Genomic DNA, 21,520 nt, shown 5'->3' with positions numbered 1-21,520 from the left:
ATTTCCCGGCTCAGTTTTTGTCCCCTTTTTGAATATTGGCACCACATTTGCTATGCGCCAGTCCTGCGGTACCGACCCTGTTATTAAGGAATCTGAGAAGATTAAAAATAATGGTCTATCTATCACAGAACTCAATTCCTGTAGTACTCTGGGGTGTATGCCATCCGGGCCCGGAGATTTGTCAACCTTAGTGATTTCGAGGCGGCGGCGTACTTCCTGCTGGGTTAAGCAGGTAATATTCAAGTGTGAATTTATAGTATCACGGGTCATGTCATCTGCCATGGCATTTTCTTGTATAAAAACCGTAGAAAAAAAGTCATTCAGCAGGTTGGCTTTACCCTCATCCCCTTCCACCATTTCACCAAGACTATTTTTAAGGGGGCCAACACTATCGCTTTTCAGTTTTTTACTGTTTATGTAGTTAAAGAATATTTTAGGATTATTTTTACTTTCTCTCGCAATGAGTCTCTCTGTCTCAAACTTAGCTAACTTAATTTGCTTTTTACATATTTTATTTAATTTTCTATAATTATATAATGCCTCATCACTACCTACCCTCTTTAATTCTTTTAAGGCTTTCTGTTTTTCTTTTATTGCTTCCCTTACAGCTCTATTTAGCCATAGGGGTTTCCTCCTATTTCTAGCATGTTTGTTCCCATAGGGTATATTTTCTGCACAAGCCCTATTCAGGATGCTCATAAAAGTCTCCCATTTGCTTTGTGTACTTTTATTACTTAGTACATCATCCCAGTTTATTGCACTAAGATCATCTCTCAACCGTTTAAAATTTGCTTTCCTGAAGTTTAGTGTCCTTGTAGCCCCTCTACTAGACATCTTACTAAAGAATACATGAAAACTTATTATTTTGTGATCACTATTCCCCAAGTAACCCCCAACTTGTATATTTGATATGCGGTCTGGCCTATTGGTTAGTACAAGGTCTAGTAGTGCTCCCCCTCTTGTGGGGTCCTGTACCATTTGTGAAAGGTAATTATCTTTCATTGTTATCAAAAATCTATTTCCTTTGCTGGAACTGCAAGTTTCTGTTCCCCAATTTATATCAGGATAGTTAAAGTCCCCCATAATAATTACCTCTCCGAGACTCGCTGCTTTATCAATTTGCTTTATGAGGAGATTCTCTACCTCTTCCATAATATTCGGCGTCTTATAACACACCCCTATCAGTATTTTATTATTCATTCTCCCCCCCCTTATCTCCACCCATAGGGACTCTACATTCTCAGTACCCTCACATATGTTGTCACGCAGGATGGGTTTTAAGGATGATTTTACATATAGACACACACCTCCCCCTCGCTTATTTGTACGGTCATTCCTGAATAGGCTATAACCCTGTAAATTAACAGCCCAGTCATAGCTCTCATCCAGCCATGTCTCTGATATCCCCACTATATCATAATTTTCTTCCAACAATATTAATTCTAATTCCTCCACCTTATTTGTGAGGCTTCGGGCATTAGTGTACATGCACGTTACGTATGACTCTGTACCTGTATTCCTGCTTACTGTATTAACTGTCCTAACCCTTCCCCCCGTACCACCCCCAATTTCATTACTTGTGCCCTGGTCACTATCTGCACTACATTCCCCTTCTATAAAGTGAATACCCTCGCCCCCCATTCCTAGTTTAAACACTCCTCCAACCTTCTAGCCATTTTCTGCCCCAGCAGAGCTGCACCTTCCCCATTAAAATGCAGCCCATCCCTAGCATAGAATCTGTAGCCAACTGAAAAGTCGGCCCAATTCTCCAGGAACCCAAAACCCTCTTTCCTACACCAATTCCTGAGCCACCTGTTAACCTCCCTGATCTCCCTTTGCCTCTCTAGTGTGGCTCGTGGCACAGGTAGTATTTCCGAAAATACCACCTTTGAGGTCCATGCTTTAAGCTTACAACCTAATTCCCTGAAATCATCTTTAAGGACCTTCCACCTACCTCTAACTTTGTCATTTGTGCCAATGTGTACAATGACCGCTGGGTCCTCCCCAGCCCCTCCCAGTAATCTGTCAACCCGATCAGCGATGTGCCGAACTCGAGCGCCAGGAAGACAACACACTGTTCGGCGATCCCTGTCTTTGTGACAGATTGCCCTATCTGTCCCCCTAATAATTGAGTCCCCCACTACCAGTACCTGTCTTGCCTGCCCTGCACTCCTATTCCCCCCCTTACTGGAGCAGACACTCCTCTGGCGTTCAGAGGTCATGCCTTGCTGCAGCAATGCTACCCCTGTAATTACATCCCCCTCATCTGCCAAGTTTGCAAACCTATTGGGGTGTGTCAGTTCAGGACTAGCCTTCCTAGCACTTTTCCCTTTACCCCCCTTTCTAACTGTCACCCAGCTACCTACCTCACCGTCCTGCTGCTCCCTACTACGATCCTCCCCCACATCTGACCCAGCAAGCTGCTGCTCAGTGAGCAGCAAACTCCTTTCCAGTACTGAATGAGCACTCATGTATACAGATTAGGACCTACTGAATATGTGATCACTAGGTGTAGGGAAGGGAGCAAGAGCAGCTGAGTAGTCTGCAGTGGCATTCATCCAGGATCCTGGAATTCCTCTGTGCCCAGGGTCACACGAGTGTATGAATTCGATAAGTGCAATTCAAAAACAAATCTCGCATTGCTATCTAACCAATGTTATTCAATGAGGCAGAGCAGATCTGCAATTTTTTTCTCATGCTCATTAATTCCACCATGCTGCGATCGGCAGCATATCTCACATCGCTCGTACCCATACAAGTCTATGGGTGCGTGTGAAACCTCTGACTGCATTCTGATGACATCCAAGTGCAGTCCGATAAATGCAGAGAGACAATGTACAAGATGGAGAAATTTATGATTCCATCTTCTCCTCACCTGTGATCCAATACTCCCATGCAAGAGATTTGGATCATAGTAAATGACACTCGGCTCACACTCCCAGCAGAGCTTGAGCCGAGTGTCATTAGCATATAGTATCCGATACTCTCGCATCAGATGCTATATACTTGTCTTACCCCAGCCTGTAACTGGGGCTATTCTTCCACTCCGAGTTACATATTATTAAAAAGATTATATTAATGTATTAAAATGCCCCCCAAAGTTTTTTTTAATATCTTATGGGAACACAGTGTGTAAAATATATGAAATTTAAAAATAAAAAACCATAAATAAATAAATAAAACAAAATTTAAAGAAAAGAGACTGCTACACTGACTCACTCTTTTTAGCCCCACCCCCACTGAAAAGAAATACGTATGTAAAAAATATAAAAATGTCTAATGCAAGAGGAATGTAATTTAAAATATTTTTTAGCGGTCCTTTGTGGCTGTAAAAAAACAACTTTAAAATAGGCATTTGTTTGCTATTTTTCTTTGCATTTTCCCTTGATATCAGCAAAAAAAAGTATTAAAATTACATAAAAATTAAGCTCCACATATCATGAGAAAAGGGACAAAAATTATTTGAATACCTAAACAATATTTTTTTAGGTTATTAAATGTGCATACATGATAAAACCCCAAAATGAACCTGATTAAACCGATGCTCTGCAGTCTGGCCTCTCCATTTATCCTGAATGATATGGCTGAACTACTACATTTATTGGAGAAATGTTGCAGTCTCTGAATGGCTCTCCAAGGGCAGAAAACAATATTCTCGGACATAAAGTGTCTAAAAAAACCCCGGAAATTCTGTTTATGGATGGCCGTATGTGGGTGGAGACTCGAACAGGCCAATCATTGACTTTCCATAATGCTCGTTATTCGCTTCAACCGTGACCTGTCCCAGGGTTGCAGTGGGCCCGCCAGCCCCAGCCTCTACTTCAGTTAGATGTGTGTCCAAAGGGCCCGGACATCCAGCTTAAATGCATTGCCGCACAGAGACCCGTTGGGTCCCTGCACTGAGATATACACTGTTGACCAAACAGTTTCTGGCAGGCAGCTGATATCAGTGTCCCCCTAACTGAATCACTGTAAAATTTAAATGGCCGCTGCCCTGTTACACTGACAGAAACCTTTTCTAAAATATTAATAGGACAGGTGCCTGTGAGCATGAGCAGTAGGAAGATGTGTTTTCAGGGAATTTTTTGATCTCATATTATAGATACCAGGGGTGTTGAGGTAAGAAATTGTTTACACTGCTGTCCACCCTGTGTTTCTGGATGCTGCATGGCTGATATCAGTGGGAAATAGCTTAGTACTATGTAGTATAGGTTATCGCCAGGTCGCAGCATAGGAGCTACACAAGAAGGGAAGGAAGATAGCTTTGTACTGCACATGCAGATACCTGTGCTATTAAAGACAATCTGCAAATCAAAAGGGTCCGTGGAGCCTCTATTAGGAGTCTCGACACGGAAAATAGCCAGATATCCCTCCGGGAAGGACCTAGCCAAGGAGTAGCTCTTTTTAGGAGACCACCATAACCACCATATTAAGTGGACCTTTTAGTCAATATCCAGCTCTTGGCGAGCTTAAATATATGTTTTGTCTTGTTGGTCTACTAGGCATTGCTCCCACCTAGCCAGCATCCTACTACACACTGATGAGGGGCAATACCCCGAAACAGCTGTCTGTGGATGGATACACTTGGTATTTCCCTTGTCATATCTTTAAACTCGTTTATTTTCTACCTATATTTAAAAAAAATAAATAAATAAAATAATACAAGTTTGGATATCTGTTGTGCACTTTGTTGTATTTCAGATTGTCTTTTGTGTCCTTTTGATTGGCGGCTACATGGAAATCAGTGTTATTACTACTCAGACGAACCAAATAAAACCTGGAGCCAGAGCCGGGATGATTGTAAGATGATGGGAGCCGATCTACTGGTCATAAAGGACCAGAAACAGCAGGTGTGTGCAAGTGTATTACAGTCTCTGTTGAATGCAGTGGATGATATTTTGATTCAGTTGTTCCTATGAATTTTTTCTTGTGGCTGTGAATGCACATTTTTGGTGCATCAATTACAGTGCTGGCAAAAAGTATTGGCACCCCTGTAATTCTGTCAGATAATACTCAGTTTCTTCCTGAAAATGATTGCAATCAGTTATTATCTTCATTTAATTTGTCTTCAATGAAAAAAAAATAAAAAAAATTGTCATAAAGCCAAATTGGATATAATTCCACACCAAACATAAAAAAGGGGGTGGACAAAAGTATTGGCACTGTTTGAAAAATCATGTGATGCTTCTCTAATTTGTGTAATTAACAGCGCCTGTAACTTACCTGTGGCACCTAACAGGTGTTGGCAATAATAAATGACACTTGCAGCAGTTGACATGGATTAAAGTTGACTCAACCTCTGTCCTGTGTCCTTGTGTGCGCCACATTGAGCATGGAGAAAAGAAAGAAGACCAAAGAACTGTCTGAGGACTTGAGAATCCAAATTGTGAGGAAGCATGAGCAATCTCAAGGCTACAAGTCCATCTCCAAAGACCTGAAAGTTCCTGTGTCTACGGTGCACAGTGTCATCAAGAAGTGTAAAGCCCATGGCACTGTGGCTAACCTCCCTAGATGTGGAAGGAAAAGAAAAATTGACGAGAAATTTCAACGCAAGATTGTGCGGATGGTGGATAAAGAACCTCGACTAACATCCAAACAAGTTCAAGCTGCCCTGCAGTCCGAGGGTACAACAGTGTCAACCTGTACTATCCGATGGCGTCTGAATGAAAAGGGACTGTATGGTAGGATACCCAGGAAGACCCCACTTCTTACCCCGAGACATAAAAAAGCCAGGCTGGAGTTTGCCAAAACTTACATGAGAAAGCCTAAAACATTTTGGAAGAATGTTCTCTGGTCAGATGAGACAAAAGTAGAGCTTTTTGGGAAAAGCCATCAACATAGAGTTTACAGGAAAAAAAAAGAGGCATTCAAAGAAAAGAACACGGTCCCTACAGTCAAACATGGCGGAGGTTCCCTGATGTTTTGGGGTTGCTTTGCTGCCTTTTGCACTGGACTGCTTGACCATGTGCATTATGAAGTCTGAAGACTACCAACAAATTTTGCAGCATAATGTAGGGCCCAGCGTGAGAAAACTGGGTCTCCCTCAGAGGTCATGGGTCTTCCAGCAGGACAATGACCCAAAACACACTTCAAAAAGCACTAGAAAATGGTTTGAGAGAAAGCACTGGAGACTACTAAAGTGGCCAGCAATGAGTCCAGACCTGAATCCCATAGAACACGTGTGGAGAATTCTCAAAATCGTAGTTTGGAGAAGGCACCCTTCACATCTCAGGGACTTGGAGCAGTTTGCCAAAGAAGAATGGTCTAAAATTCCAGCAGAGCATTGTAAGAAACTCATTGATGGTTACCGGAAGTGGTTGTTCGCAGTTATTTTGGCTAAAGGTTGTGCAAACAAGTATTAGGCTAAGGGTGCCAATACTTTTGTCTGGCCCATTTTAGGAGTTTTGTGTGAAATGATCAATGATTTGATTTTTGTTTCATTCTCTTTTGTGTTTTTTCATTGCAAGCAAAATAAATGAAGATAATAATACCAAAGAATTTGTGATTGCAATCATTTTCAAGAAGAAACTGAGTATTATCTAACAGAATTGCAGGGGTGCTAATACTTTTGGCTAGCACTGTATATCATCCGTTACAGGAAAAATAACAGAAAATACTCTAGCAGCAGTGTGCACTGACCGACCCCTGAAAACCAGCTCCATAGTATTATCCCTCCTCTACCAAACTCTACAATAGACGCAATGCAGTCGGAACATGTTCTGGGCATTCATCAAATCTAGACTTGTCCATCAGATGCATATAGAGATATGTGATCTGTCACTGCACAGAACATGTCTCTTCCAGAGTCCAGTGATGACGGTTTTACACCGATTTATCCTACGCTCGGCATTGTGCTTGGTGATGTACGGCTCGGCATTGTGCTTGGTGATGTATGGCTCAGCATTGTGCTTGGTGATGTATGGCTCGGCATTGGGCTTGGTGATGTACAGCTCGGCATTGTGCTTGGTGATGTACGGCTTGGCATTGTGCTTGGTGATGTATGACTCGGAATTGTGCTTGTTGATGTGCGGCTTGGCATTGTGCTTGGTGATGTACAGCTCAGCATTGTGCTTGGTGATGTACGGCTCAGCATTGTGCTTGGTGATGTACAGCTCGGCATTGTGCTTGGTGACGTACAGCTCAGCATTGTGCTTGGCGATGTATGGCTCAGCATTGTGCTTGGGGATGTACAGCTCTGCATTGTGCTTGGTGATGTACGGCTCGGCATTGTACTCGTTGATGTACAGCTCGGCATTGTGCTTGGTGATGTACAGCTCTGCATTGTGCTTGGTGATGTAAGGCTCTGCATTGTGCTTGGTGATGTACGGCTCGGCATTGTACTCGTTGATGTACAGCTCGGCATTGTGCTTGGTGATGTACAGCTCTGCATTGTGCTTGGTGATGTAAGGCTCTGCATTGTGCTTGGTGATGTAAGGCTCTGCATTGTGCTTGGTGATGTACGGCTCGGCATTGTGCTTGGTGATGTATGACTCTGCATTGTGCTTGGTGATGTATGGCTCAGCATTGTGCTTGGGGATGTATGGCTCGGCATTGTGCTTGGTGATGTATGGCTCGGCATTGTGCTTGGTGATGTATGGCTCAGCATTGTGCTTGGTGATGTACGGCTCGGCATTGTGCTTGGTGATGTACGGCTCAGCATTGTGCTTGGTGATGTATGGTTCAGCATTGTGCTTGGTGATGTATGGCTCGGCATTGTGCTTGGTGATGTATGGCTCGGCATTGTGCTTGGTGATGTATGGCTCGGCATTGTGCTTGGTGATGTACGGCTCGGCATTGTGCTTGGTGATGTACGGCTCTGCATTGTGCTTGGTGATGTATGGCTTGGCATTGGTGACGTACAGCTAGCATTGTGCTTGGTCATGTATGGCTTGGCATTGTGCTTGGTGATGTATGGCTTGGCATTGTGCTTGGTGATGTATGGCTTGGCATTGGTGACGTACAGCTCTGCATTGTGCTTGGTGATGTACGGCTGTTGCTCTGCCATGAAGCCTCCGGCAGGTGCAGTGTTTGTGCTGATGTTACCAGAGGACGTCTGGACTCTGCAATTATAGGGTCAGCAGAGCGGTGGTGACTTTTCTGTCCTCTGCTCCTCATCATTTGGCCCCCTGCTCTCCCCACTCTGTAACGTGACAGGATCTCCACTTAGTGGCTGAATTGCTGCAACACTAAAACACACCCACTTTTCAGAAATGGCTATTCCAGGTGACCGTGGAATATTTAAGAGGGACATGACTGACAGTGGTGGGAGGTATTGGTGATGTCACCACTAAATAGCACTTGCACCACCAGGATTGTGAAGCTATTAGCTCCTGCAGAGGAATAATGGCATTGTTCCTGTTACGGTTGCTGCGAGCACTGGAGACTATGTCCAGATTTCTTGCTACTGCACATGTGCGAGCGCTGGAGACTAAGTCCAGATTTCTTGCTACTGCACATGTGCGAGCGCTGGAGACTAAGGGGCACTTTGCACACTGCGACATCGCAGGTGCGATGTCGGTGGGGTCAAATTGAAAATGACGCACTTCCGGCATCGCATGCGACATCGCAGTGTGTAAAGGCTGGATGATACGATTAACGAGCGCAAAAGCGTCGTAATCGTATCATCGGTGCAGCGTCGGCGTAATCCATGATTACGCTGACGCGACGGTCCGATGTTGTTCCTCGCTCCTGCGGGATCACACATCGCTGTGTGTGAAGTCGCAGGAGCGAGGAACGTCTCCTACCGGCCTCACTGCGGCTTCCGTAGGATATGCGGAAGGAAGGAGGTGGGCAGGATGTTTACATCCTGCTCATCTCCGCCCCTCCGCTCTGATTGGCCGCCTGCCGTGTGACGTCGCAGTGACGCCGCACGACCCGCCCCCTTAACAAGGAGGCGGGTCGCCGGCCACAGGGACGTCGCACGGCAGGTGAGTGTGTGTGTGAAGCTGGCGTAGCGATAACTTTCGCTACGCCAGCTATCACCACATATCGCTGCTGCGACGGGGGCGGGAACTATCGCACTCGGCATCGCAGCATCGGCCTGCGATGTCGTAGTGTGCAAAGCCCGCCTAAGTCCTATCTTGGAGCCATTGCACATGTGCGGGTGACATCATCGCTGACACGAGGTCACATGTCTCTGACACCTTCTATGCCGATTGGTCGCTGGTCATGTGCTTGTGACGCCTTGCTCGGTGATAGGCCAGCATGACGTCACTCCTGTCGTTCTGGCAGCGGATTGGCTCTGGTGTCCTCCATCTTGGATGAGGCACAGAGTCTATATAAGACCCTGACACACGCCGCATGGCGCTCAGTCCTCTTGGTTCATGCATAAGAGTAGACGCTCTGTGTGCGTTCCTCTAGGCATTCCTCTGTCTATGCTAGGTGTGCGCTACCGGCAGGGTAGCGTTCTTATACCTTACAGCTTCGGCTGCTGTCCGTATCCTTACCTCTTAGGGGAGCGGACATAGGCAGGTGCCTGAGGCACATGGTCTGGCTGGGCCTTGTGATTCGACTCGTAGGTGGACGTTGCCGCTAGGGTAACGTTCCTTATACTGCGTCTGGCAGTTGTTCGTATCCTCGCACACTAGGGGAGCGAACAGAGGTAGGAGCTTTGTGCGGCTTACGCTGCTGTTCGTCTCTTTTGCACCACTAGAAGAGCGGACCTAGGCAGGTGCCATATCTAGTGGTTCGTGTCCTCGCACACTAGTGGAGCGAACGCAGGTAGGAGCTTTGTGCGGCTTATGCTGCTGTTCGTCTCTTTTGCACCACTAGAAGAGCGGACCTAGGCAGGTGCCATTTCGCACACATTGCCTTTGTCTCTGTGATTATTAACAGAGATCATTCCACACACCCTCCAAGTAAGGGAGGAATTGCTTTACTTACTTATTATATCCTTCTGTGAGTTAACAGAGGTATTGCATTCTGCCATAGTCTGCAGCAAAGTCTTTGCACGGTGGACCCTGACTGTCTGATACTCCTTTAGGTTATTATCAGACAGCCCCCCCCCCGTAACAGTTCCATGCTGAGCAATGTATGTGCCGTCCAGTCATGAATAGCAAACATGTAATAAAAGTCTTTCTAACAAGCTAATTACTAGTGCTAGACAGCAGAGCAATTAGAAAACTGGTTTAGCAGCCACTGATACACACGCCACCCAAATGAAAATTCATTAGTATTGGCATTAATGCTATGTGTTTTGACTTTTGATTGTGTATCTTAACTACTCAGTAAATTTACTTTTTAGATGCCTTAGGGGTGCTTCACACATAGCGAGCTCACTGCCGAGATCGCTGCTGAGTCACGCTTTTTGTGACGCAGCAGTGACCTCATTAGCGATCTCGCTGTGTGTGACACTGAGCAGCGATCTGGCCCCTGCTGCGAGATCGCTGCTCGTTACACACAGCCCTGGTTCGTTTTCTTCAAAGCCGCTCTCCTGCTGTGACACACAGATCGCTGTGTGTGACAGCAAGAGAGCGACAAATGAAGCGAGCAGGGGAGCAGGAGCCGGCGTCTGGCAGCTGAGGTAAGCTGTATCCAAGATAAACATCGGGTAACCAAGGTGGTTACCCGATATTTACCTTAGTTACCAGCCTCTGCAGCTCTCACGCTGCCTGTGCTGCCGGCTCCGGCTCTCTGCACATGTAGCTGCTGTACACATCGGGTTAATTAACCCGATGTGTACAGCAGCTAGGAGAGCAAGGAGCCAGCGCTAAGCAGTGTGCGCGGCTCCCTGCTCTCTGCACATGTAGCTGCATTACACATCGGGTTAATTAACCCGATGTGTACTGTAGCTAGGAGAGCAAGGAGCCAGCGCTCAGTGTGCGCGGCTCCCTGCTCACACTGGTAACTAATGTAAACATCGGGTAACCATACCCGATGTTTACCTTAGTTACCAGTCTCCGCAGCTTCCAGACAGCGGCTCCGTGCAAGCGCAGCGTCGCTTGCACGTCGCTGCTGGCTGGGGGCTGTTCACTGGTCGCTGGTGAGATCTGCCTGTTTGACAGCTCACCAGCGACCATGTAGCGATGCAGCAGCGATCCTGACCAGGTCAGATCGCTGGTCGGATCGCTGTTGCATCGCTAAGTGTGAAGGTACCCTTACTGCATTTTTCCTTGTATCATAATGAGTCGGCATGAGTGAACCTGAATGGTAAACTTCAGGATTCGTACCGGACACACGTTTCACGAAAGCCAGTGTTCAAAATTTGGGTACTGTTTGGATGCTGAAAAATGTTCATTGAAAGCCCATCATCAAGCTTTTCAGCATGGGGAAGATGCCTGCACGCTGCTGTGAACAAAAAAAATGACGTGTTCTCCCCTCTATGTTTGATAAGAATCGCAGGTAAAGCAGACAGCTGGGGGCTAGTATTATTAGGCTGGGAAGGTCCATAGTTATTTGGCAATCCCAGCCTGAAAATAGCTGCCCGCATTAGATGCACCAATTCTGGTGCTTTACCCGGCTCTTCCCGATTGCCCTGGTGCGGTGGCAGTCGGGGAAATACTTTTAGGGCATGTGCGCACATTGCGTTCTGTACCTTGCAGAAATAAATGCATCCTCTGGCAGAATTTGACAGAGTTAAATTTGGTTTTGACCACAAAAATGCTTTAAAAACGCATGTGTTTTGAGTAAGTTTTCATTGCGTTTTAGGTGCTTTTCACATGCGTTTTTCTTGCATTTTGGTAGTTGCATTTCCATTACATTGTCATGATAGAATAAAGCTTACAGAAATGAAAAAAACAAACAAAAACATCTACTGATGTCATTTCATGCTAACAAACATTCATTACATTCTGTTGAATAGGTAGAATCTATTAGAAAATGTCTTTGCTAAATGGAACTCTACGTTAGTTGAGGATGTGATGTAATCAGGGAAGCCCTTGAGCTCACTACCGCAAGTAAAAGGCAATGATTTCAATTTAGGATGTGTTTTGATAATTCTCATTGACTTCGATGTTAGCATAACGCTGCCAAAACAATCAAAAGAATTGACATGTTGCTTTTTCAAACGCAGAGATTTTGACAAAATTTTGTCACATAAAACGCAGCTTTTTTGGACGCATAGTGCACACAAAATATGCCTATTTCCCATAGACTTTGCTTGAAAATCAAAACACATGCATTTTGGCATTAAAACGCTGCAGTTCAAAAGGCTGCGGAAACGCATGAAAAAAAGCAACGTGCGCACACAGCCTTAGGGTTAGGGTAAGTTCACACAGTGCATTTTACGCGGCGTTTTTGCGCGTTTTTCGGGTGCGTTTTTGCTCAGAAAACTGCATGGCTTTGCTTCCCCAGCAAAGTCTATGAGTTTTCATTTTTGCTGTCTGCACACAGCGTTTTTTTCAGCTGCGTTTTTGTGGTGCCCACAAAAACGCAGCATGTCAATTATTTTTGCATTTTTCACTGCGTTTTCCACCCATTGAGTTCAATGAGATGTTCAAAAACGCAATGAAAACAGCAAATTGCAAATATAGCTGCGTTTTAGTGCGTTTTTATTACTAAAAACGCAGCTATAAACGCTAGGGGTGGGTAGTAAAGTGACATGTACAGGAAGAGGATTCCTTCTGTCAGTAAACACAGAAGCGTGAATCCTCCCGGTACCGCCACCGCTGCTTCCACCTCCCGTCCGGCGCCATGTCCGCTCCCGTGCAGGAGGTGGAAGCGGCTGCTAAATCAAAAGTGAACAGTAACAGTAGAAAAATGCCATACTCACCTGTCTGCAGACTCCCAGTGCCATGTCCACTCCCAGCTCCTCTTACCGGTACCGCCGCCTCCGCTCCCAGGCACGTCCGATAGCTGCATGACCTGGCCGTAAGGACCTGGCGGTGATCACCTGATGCGGTCACCTAGCGCATCAGCTGATTGTAAGTGTCGCGGTGATGCTGGATTTTACCGCCGAGTGACTGATTCCCCGGCACTTGCAGTCAGTTCATGACAGCTGCAGACAGGCCGGGGTGATCTCCGGAGTTCAGGTGAGAACACCGGAGATCAGCCCGGGATGTCTGCAGCTGTCATGAACTGAATCGCAAGTGCCGTGGAATCAGTCACTCGGTGCTCGCTGTAAAGTCCAGGCTGCACGCCAGAGCTCAGGTGAGAGCTCCATAGTGCAGTGCAGGTAACCGCGGCCAGGACTGGCATTACTGGAGATTCCTCCGGTAGCCTGTCCGACGCTGCACAGAAGTGTTTTTTTTTGTATTGTTTTTTTGCACTGATGCATCAGCTGATTGTATAAAAGCCCTTTATACAATCAGCTGCTGTCTCATGTGATTCAGGCCTTGAACCTGACACATCAACTGATAGCTTTGCCTTCCAGCAAACCGATCAGATGATATTGGATCCGGATTGGACAGCGCGGGACCCTTAACCCAGGATTACTGCGGAGGGGGGTTCTTTATTTCAATAAAGATGGAGTCACTAATTGTGCTGTGTTTTATTTCTAATAAAAATATTTTTCTGTGTTGTGCTTTTTTTTTATCTTTACTAGAAATTCATGGTGGCCATGTCTAATATTGGCGTGACACCATGAATTTCGGGCTTAGGGCCAGCTGATAATACACAGCTAGCCCTAACCCGATTATTACCCAGCGAGCCACCGGCATCAGGGCAGCTGGAAGAGTTGGATACAGCGCCAGAAGATGGCGCTTCTATGAAAGCACCATTTTCTGGGGTGGCTGCAGACTGCAATTCACAGCGGGGGTGCCCAGAAAGCTTGGGCACTCTGCATTGCGGATTCCAATCCCCAGCTGCCTAGTTGTACTGGCTAGACACAAAAATAAGGAGAAGCCCACGTCATTTTTTCTTTTTAATTATTTCATGAAATTCATGAAATAATTAAAAAAAAAAGGGCTTCCCTATATTTTTGGTTTCCAGCCGGGTACAAATAGGCAGCTGGGGGTTGGGGACAGCCCATACCTGCCTGCTGTACCTGGCTAGCATACAAAAATATGGCGAAGCCCACGTCATTTTTTTTGTTTGGGGGGGGCAAAGAAATCCTGCATACAGTCCTGGAAGGAGGATGCTGAGCCTTGTAGTTCGACAGCTGCTGTCTGCTCTCCTGCATACACTATTGGATGGAGGATGCTGAGCCTTGTAGTTCTGCAGCTGCTGTCTGCTCTCCTGCATCCACTAGTGGATGGAGTATGCTGAGCCTTGTAGGTCTGCTCCCCCTGACTCTCCCTCCAGCATACAGTCCTGAATGGAGCATGCTGAGCCTTGTAGTTCTGCAGCTGTCTGCTCTCCTGCATACACTAGTGGAGAATGAAGAACATCAGACCTTTTTTTTTTTCTTTCAACAATCTTTAATGGCAATGGCAATGTTGATAAAAAAACGCAGAAAAACGCAATGAGCAAAAACGCAGCAAAACGCAGCCAAAAACGCACCAAAACGCGGTAAAAAGCATGCGTTTTTTTCATGCGTTTTTTTAAAGACCCTGCGTTTCTGTGCATTTTTAGCGCTAAAAAACGCAAAAAAACGCAGTGTGTGCACATAGCTTTAATGTCAGCTGTGAATTGACAGCTGGCATCAAGCCCAGGGGTTAGTAATGTAGAGGCATCTATCAGATACCCCCAGTACTCCCTCAGTAAGTACACAGTTAAAGAACACACGCACAGGTTAAAAAAATAGTTTATTTGGTTAAAGACTCTGCCACACTCCCTCGTTCACTGATTTATTAATTTTAAAAAATCCTAGAAGTTCCCACGTAATCAAATGGTGTCTAAAGACTGCCCCATACTCCCTCATTTACAAATATTACGGTAATTAAAAACAAATCCTTAATGTTCTGATGTAATGCAATGGTGTAATTTTCCACAATGTCCATCAAATCTTATGAAGCCTTTTTCTGAAAACTTCCTTAGAACAACTCTCAATAGGTCACTCCCGGTCACCAGTATCGATAGGTACGGAATTTCTCACAAGCATGATGTGTGGAGCCTTGTTCTGAGAACAAGGCTCCATAGGATTCGATAGATGCCATGGAACATAACACCATTCGAGTACATTGCAAGTTTTAACCCGATTGCAAATGCACCAGGGCAATTGGGAAGAGTCAGGCAAAGTGCCAAAATTGTTACATCTATTAGATGCAGCACTTCTGGGGTGACTGCGGGCTACTATTTATAAGCTGAGAAGTGCCAAACAGCTATGGGCCTTCCCTGCCTGATAATACCAGCTCACAGCTTTCTGCGTGACCTTGGCTGGTTATAAAAAATAGATGGGATCCACGTCTTTTTTTTTAATTTATTCCCTATCCATATTTGTTTGAAGAGCAATTATCCTGCTCTTACCCCCATTTTTCTTCCTTTCGCAGTCCCCTAGCCCTTTCCATGACTTTTTACAGCCAATTTACAACACCAAAGTTGAGGTCTCCATTTACCTATATGGCATCCGGGGTAAGGTTCGGGTCAAGTCCGGGTCCCGAACCGAACATTTAACTGAAATCTGGCAGAACCTGGCGAACCTAAACATCCATAATAATGAGTTTGATCACTTACTTTAGTCTTCCACCCTGTATGTGGCCATAAAATATAAATTGGAGCAGTCATCCTAAAAGAAGCAGAAACTACACAGGACATGAACTGTAACTGGCATGCTTCAGTATATGGAGGAGTAAATATTAATGTATCGGCACAAAGCATCATCCTGCCTCTATTATGTGGCTACAGATGTAGAATTTCTGACATTGACAAGGATGTCACCATGCAAAAAATGTATCCTGATGGTAACTATGTACTTTACATCATGCTACCTTTCTTGTGCATTAGTTTACAAAAGGCTATATCTGTATCTATGTGCAGTATGTCTGCTCCATTATATAGATGTTCTGCAGCATCTAGAACACAATAATATAAAATACAGACTGCATATCAGAACAACACAGAAGGTTGTGAAGTTTTGTCATTTGGATGTAATGTTTATACAAATATTTTTAGAAAAAATAAATGAAAAATAATTTTTCTCATAGGAGTTTATAGAGAGAACTCTCAAACAAAAGCTAACAGATGTATATTGGATCGGACTTCACCGTGATGGAGACGTCTGGAGATGGGTGGATGGAGAGCATTTTTCCAGCAGCTTGTAAGTGACTCCTGATACCAGTGTAGCGCCCAGGTTTGAATCCTGTACATGACGCCAAAATTGACGCGTCCACGGGGTCTTGGGGGTTTTTTTGTCACCGGGCCAGTGTTGGTTTGGGTTGTCACAGCGGCCTGGTCCAGTTCCGTGACCCCAGCGGTGTCAATTTAGATGGGGAATGGGGATGATGGGAGTAGTTATACGTGACGCCACCTGTGGTATGCGGCCAGTTATTAGCCGCCTCTGCAGGTGCCTTCTCTACTGAGGCGAATGGTGACGCAGTTCAGGTGTTGCAGTTCTCCACAGGCAGAGCTAGGCCCCAGGGAGGATGCTAGGAGTAGTACTCTCCTATGGCGCAGGGGCGCGATGGTGAGGGCGCCGGCAATGATGGGACGACACAGACAGCACAGTTCAAGTTCTTTTTACTCACTGAAGTCACTCTGCCCTTGATGTGTAGTGTCCCGCTGTGATGAGCCTCAGCCGATCAGCCGATCCCGAATAGTTCGGAGGTCTGTACGTTTCCTTTCGATGGTTTCCCTCCACCCCAGCTCCAAGGCCGTGGAATGGGTTCCGGGTGCCTGCTGCACTCCCCGTGAACCCTAGGATTCCCCTTCTTCCTAAGAACCCGGGTCGAGCCTCCAGCTCCATGCCATGGGCCCCTTGCTACTCTTGTCTTTGCTTCCTTGTCCGTTCCTTGGTCCGACCTGACGCGGACGCTGTCTCCTGCTAACTCTTGAGTGTGACCTGGCGCATGCTGCACCTGGAGCTAACTGAATAATGTGTGAGATGGCTTCTAACTTCCCCTGTAGGTGCCCTGCCTCCCAGGTTGCTGAACTAGTGGGCAAGAGGTCCCATATCTCATGATGGCCACCCCAGCACCTACCCTAGCCCAGTCCCAGTGGGAGAGCTTCCGTGTTATGTGTTGGATGGATTGTGGTGGTTTACTGGCCGCGTACCACAGGTGGCATCACGATCATCCTAATAGACTTTCCTCACCGTCACCCCCGTCCTCCACCTCAGACTACGACCCTCATACTTCATTCCTGCCTACTTTCCACCGCTATCTCTCCCTTCCTGTACACCTTGGGGCAACGGAACCGGGCCAAGCCACCCCGTGACGACGCAGAGGATCTGCACCACCGACCCAGCTATGAATAGGTTAAAAGACCTTACCGTGGGGCGCTACAGTTACATCAGGTTCTGTTCAGACTACAGATTCTATCACTTCGCCCAATCACTTCTCTGGTGTCTGTGATTAATGCAGGCAGACTTGGGTGTTGACCTGCAGAGTAGTAATTCATAGGCAGGATAGCAAGAGTTAATCTGTGCTGGTCTGCTTCTAAAGGTGGTGTCACACACAGCGACAACGACAACGACGTCGCTGCTACGTCACCATTTTCTGTGATGCTACAGCGACGTCCCCTCGCTGTCGCTGTGTGTGACATCCAGCAACGAGCTGGCCCCTGCTGTGAGGTCGCCGCTCGTTGCTGAATGTCCAGCTTCATTTTTTGGTCATCGCTCTTCCGCTGTGACGCACAGATCGCTGTGTGTGACAGCGAGAGAGCGACGAAATGAAGCGAGCAGGGAGCAGGAGCCGGCATCTGGCAGCTGCGGCAAGCTGTAACCAAGGTAAACATCGGGTACCCAAGGTGGTTACCCGATATTTACCTTCGTTACCAGCCTCCGCCGCTCCCACGCTGCCAGTGCCGGCTCCTGCTCTCTGCACATGTAGCTGCAGTACACATCGGTTAATTAACCCGATGTGTACTGTAGCTAGGAGAGCAGGGAACCAGCGCTAAGCAGTGTGCGCGGCTCCTGCTCTCTGCACATGTAGCTGCAGTACACATCGTGTAATTAACCCGATGTGTACTGTAGCTAGGAGAGCAGGGAGCCAGCGCTCAGTGTGCGCAGCTCCCTGCTCTCTGCACATGTTGCAGCACAGCGACGCTTGTCGTTATGATCGCTGCTTCGGCTGCTGTGTTTGACAGCTAAGCAGCGATCATAACAGCGACTTACAAGGTCGCTGCTACGTCACAGAAAATGGTGAAGTAACAGCGACGTCGTTGTCGCTGTCGCTTAGTGTGAACCCAGCTTTAGTTTTCTTTGATCACATGTTGTGGGGAAGCCAATCATATCTCCTCTCCTCCTATATATGCTGGCTTGATCCTTCCACCTACGTCAGCGATAGTTTATCTTAGTTAGTCTGGAGCACAACACACTTCCCCAAACCATCTGGTATGATACCTGTTGCTGTGTGTAGGTGTGGAGTTTACTCTTATTGTCTTTTTGTTGCTACCCTCCTTCTCTTGTTTTTCTCCAGAGTCTCTCTTTGTTTATTCCTGTGTGTGTACAGTGTGTTAGAGTTTTGGTTTTCCCTTGTCTGTCATTATCTATCCATCTCTCTCACTCCTGCCCATCCCTTCCTGAGGAGAGGGGGGTATTAGAGTAGTATTTCTCAGAAGTATCGAAAGGCACAGGACTCCGGTGTCTTCACGATTAAGGGTAATCCAGAGGTGAGTTATAGCCTATGGTCCCTTAGGCTAAGGGGCAACATAGCAGCCTCCTGTCCCTCGTTATCCCGAAGTAACATCATGACATCACTGTGGCTTCCTATACTATCCGATTTTTTTTTTTCTCGCACCCATAGACTTGAATGAGTCTTATTGTCTCAGGAAAATCGAGCATTGGGAGATTTTTTTCATTCACAGATTCAGTTGCTGAAAAAAATTGGTCATCTGCACTGCCTCATTAATTAACATTGGTATGAGTGTGTTCTGTTCTTTTTCAAGGGTAAAAATTTTAAAAAAGCGATCGAAAATATGGTCACGTGCACATGACCTGCCTGTAATAAATCTTATCACCGTGATCTGGACCTTCCTTATAATTAGTGATTTCTCATTATTTCCTTTTTTTTTTCTCCTTGTTATTCAGGTTTCAGATAAAGACACAAGAATCCGGAGGCTGCGTATCAATGACTAAATCGGGTTATTATAAAACCAGTTGCAGTTCTATAACTAGATGGACGTGTCTAAAGAAAGCTGTGCGGATCTGACCCTCATTATTATTACAATATATAGAAAGATGATTTATAATCTCCTTATATCATAATAATCTGCAAGGTAAAAATAAGATCCAGTGTAAAGCCTTCTTCAGACATCCATACAACATGATTAGTGAACAAATCATGAAACCAAACTATGAAACCAAGACTGGCCACCAGTCTTCTGACCTGAATGTCACGGCCTCATATATTCATAGAATCATAGAATGGTAGAGTTGGAAGGGACCTCAATCGCCATTGGGTCCAACCCCCTGCGAGTGCAGGTTTTCCAAAATCATCCCAGCTATATATTTATCCAGCTTCCGCTTGAAGATTTCTGTTGATGGAGCGTTCACTACCTCCCGCGGTAGCCTGTTCCACTCCCTGACTGCACTCCCTACCTCCTGTAGTTGCCTGTTCCACTCTTTGACTGCCCTCACTACCTCCCGTGGTCACCTGTTCCACTCTTTGACTGCCCTCGCTACCTCCCGTAGTAGCCTGTTTCACTCGCTGAGTGCCCTCACTACCTCCCGTGGTCGCCTGTTCCACTCTCTCACTACCCTCACCGACAGAAAGTTTTTCATAATGTCTAATCTGAATCTCTTTCCTTTTAGCTTCATCCTATTGCTTCTTGTACTTCCTTTTGCTAATGAGAATAGGGTGGTTCCCCCTGCACTGTGACTGCCTTTCAGATATTTGTAGACCGCTATTAAGTCTCCTCTCAACCTTCTCTTTTGCAAACTAAACATTCCTAGTTCTTTTAGTCGGTTTTCATAATACATGGTTTGCAGACCTTCTACCATCTTGGTGGCTCTTCTTCCTATATTCCTAACTTGTCTTCAGTCCGTGCATCACAGTCGGTACAAGGACCGTATTGCGTGAAGCATCTTAATGTATGCTAAAGCTATAAAATGGGTATTATCTCCTAAAAATTGTTGCCATAAGTGGAATCTGAGGTGATGCATCTGGGATGGATCTGAAATTGCTTTACCTTTTGGTGATATACTATAGGCATTTGCTTCAGGTTTTCTCTGTTAGTTTTACAAACAGACAAAAATAATGTGAAAAATGCATTTTTTTTTCCACTTCAGGTATAAGAATATTTAATAATTAAAAGTTGCATGCCTCTAGATTTATTTCCATATTTCTTATGATTACATGAATACCAAATATGCTGCTGTATTTCGTTATTTTGTTATTTTGTATACTAGTACATTATCTGTAATTTTGAGGTATAAAGCAATTCATATGTTGCATACAGTTAGGTCCAGAAATATTTGGACAGTGACACAAGTTTTGTTATTTTAGCTGTTTACAAAAACATGTTCAGAAATACAATTATATATATAATATGGGCTGAAAGTGCACACTCCCAGCTGCAATATGAGAGTTTTCACATCCAAATTGGAGAAAGGGTTTAGGAATCATAGCTCTGTAATGCATAGCCTCCTCTTTTTCAAGGGACCAAAAGTAATTGGACAAGGGACTCTAAGGGCGGCAATTAACTCTGAAGGCGTCTCCCTCGTTAACCTGTAATCAATGAAGTAGTTAAAAGGTCTGGGGTTGATTACAGGTGTGTGGTTTTGCATTTGGAAGCTGTTGCTGTGACCAGACAACATGCGGTCTAAGGAACTCTCAATTGAGGTGAAGCAGAACATCCTGAGGCTGAAAAAAAAGAAAAAATCCATCAGAGAGATAGCAGACATGCTTGGAGTAGCAAAATCAACAGTCGGGTACATTCTGAGAAAAAAGGAATTGACTGGTGAGCTTGGGAACTCAAAAAGGCCTGGGCGTCCACGGATGACAACAGTGGTGGATGATCGCCGCATACTTTCTTTGGTGAAGAAGAACCCGTTCACAACATCAACTGAAGTCCAGAACACTCTCAGTGAAGTAGGTGTATCTGTCTCTAAGTCAACAGTAAAGAGAAGACTCCATGAAAGTAAATACAAAGGGTTCACATCTAGATGCAAACCATTCATCAATTCCAAAAATAGACAGGCCAGAGTTAAATTTGCTGAAAAACACCTCATGAAGCCAGCTCAGTTCTGGAAAAGTATTCTATGGACAGATGAGACCAAGATCAACCTGTACCAGAATGATGGGAAGAAAAAAGTTTGGAGAAGAAAGGGAACGGCACATGATCCATCCTCTGTAAAACATGGTGGAGGCAACGTGATAGCATGGGCATGCATGGCTTTCAATGGCACTGGGTCACTTGTGTTTATTGTTTACATAACAGCAGAAAAGAGTAGCCGGATGAATTCTGAAGTGTACCAGGATATACTTTCAGCCCAGATTCAGCCAAATGCCGCAAAGTTGATCGGACAGCGCTTCATAGTACAGATGGACAATGACCCCAAGCATACAGCCAAAGCTACCCAGGAGTTCATGAGTGCAAAAAAGTGGAA

The 21,520-nt window shown here is 45.5% G+C and overlaps 1 protein-coding gene across 1 annotated transcript in view; it reads left to right on the top strand.

Annotated features, from left to right (window-relative positions):
* The window catches only part of LOC142312588 (uncharacterized), a 34,289-nt gene extending 15,168 nt beyond the window's left edge, over positions 1–19,121 (top strand). The window contains exons 6-8 of the mRNA XM_075351577.1: positions 4,702–4,850; positions 15,960–16,072; positions 19,001–19,121. Coding sequence (XP_075207692.1) covers positions 4,702–4,850; positions 15,960–16,072; positions 19,001–19,121 — 383 coding nt within the window. The remainder of the gene's footprint in view (positions 1–4,701; positions 4,851–15,959; positions 16,073–19,000) is intronic.
* The last annotated feature ends 2,399 nt before the right edge of the window (positions 19,122–21,520 follow it).

The sequence above is a fragment of the Anomaloglossus baeobatrachus genome, chromosome 5 (assembly GCF_048569485.1).
Source record: "Anomaloglossus baeobatrachus isolate aAnoBae1 chromosome 5, aAnoBae1.hap1, whole genome shotgun sequence".
Taxonomy (NCBI): domain Eukaryota; kingdom Metazoa; phylum Chordata; class Amphibia; order Anura; family Aromobatidae; genus Anomaloglossus; species Anomaloglossus baeobatrachus.
This window is presented reverse-complemented; position numbering and strand designations above follow the sequence as displayed.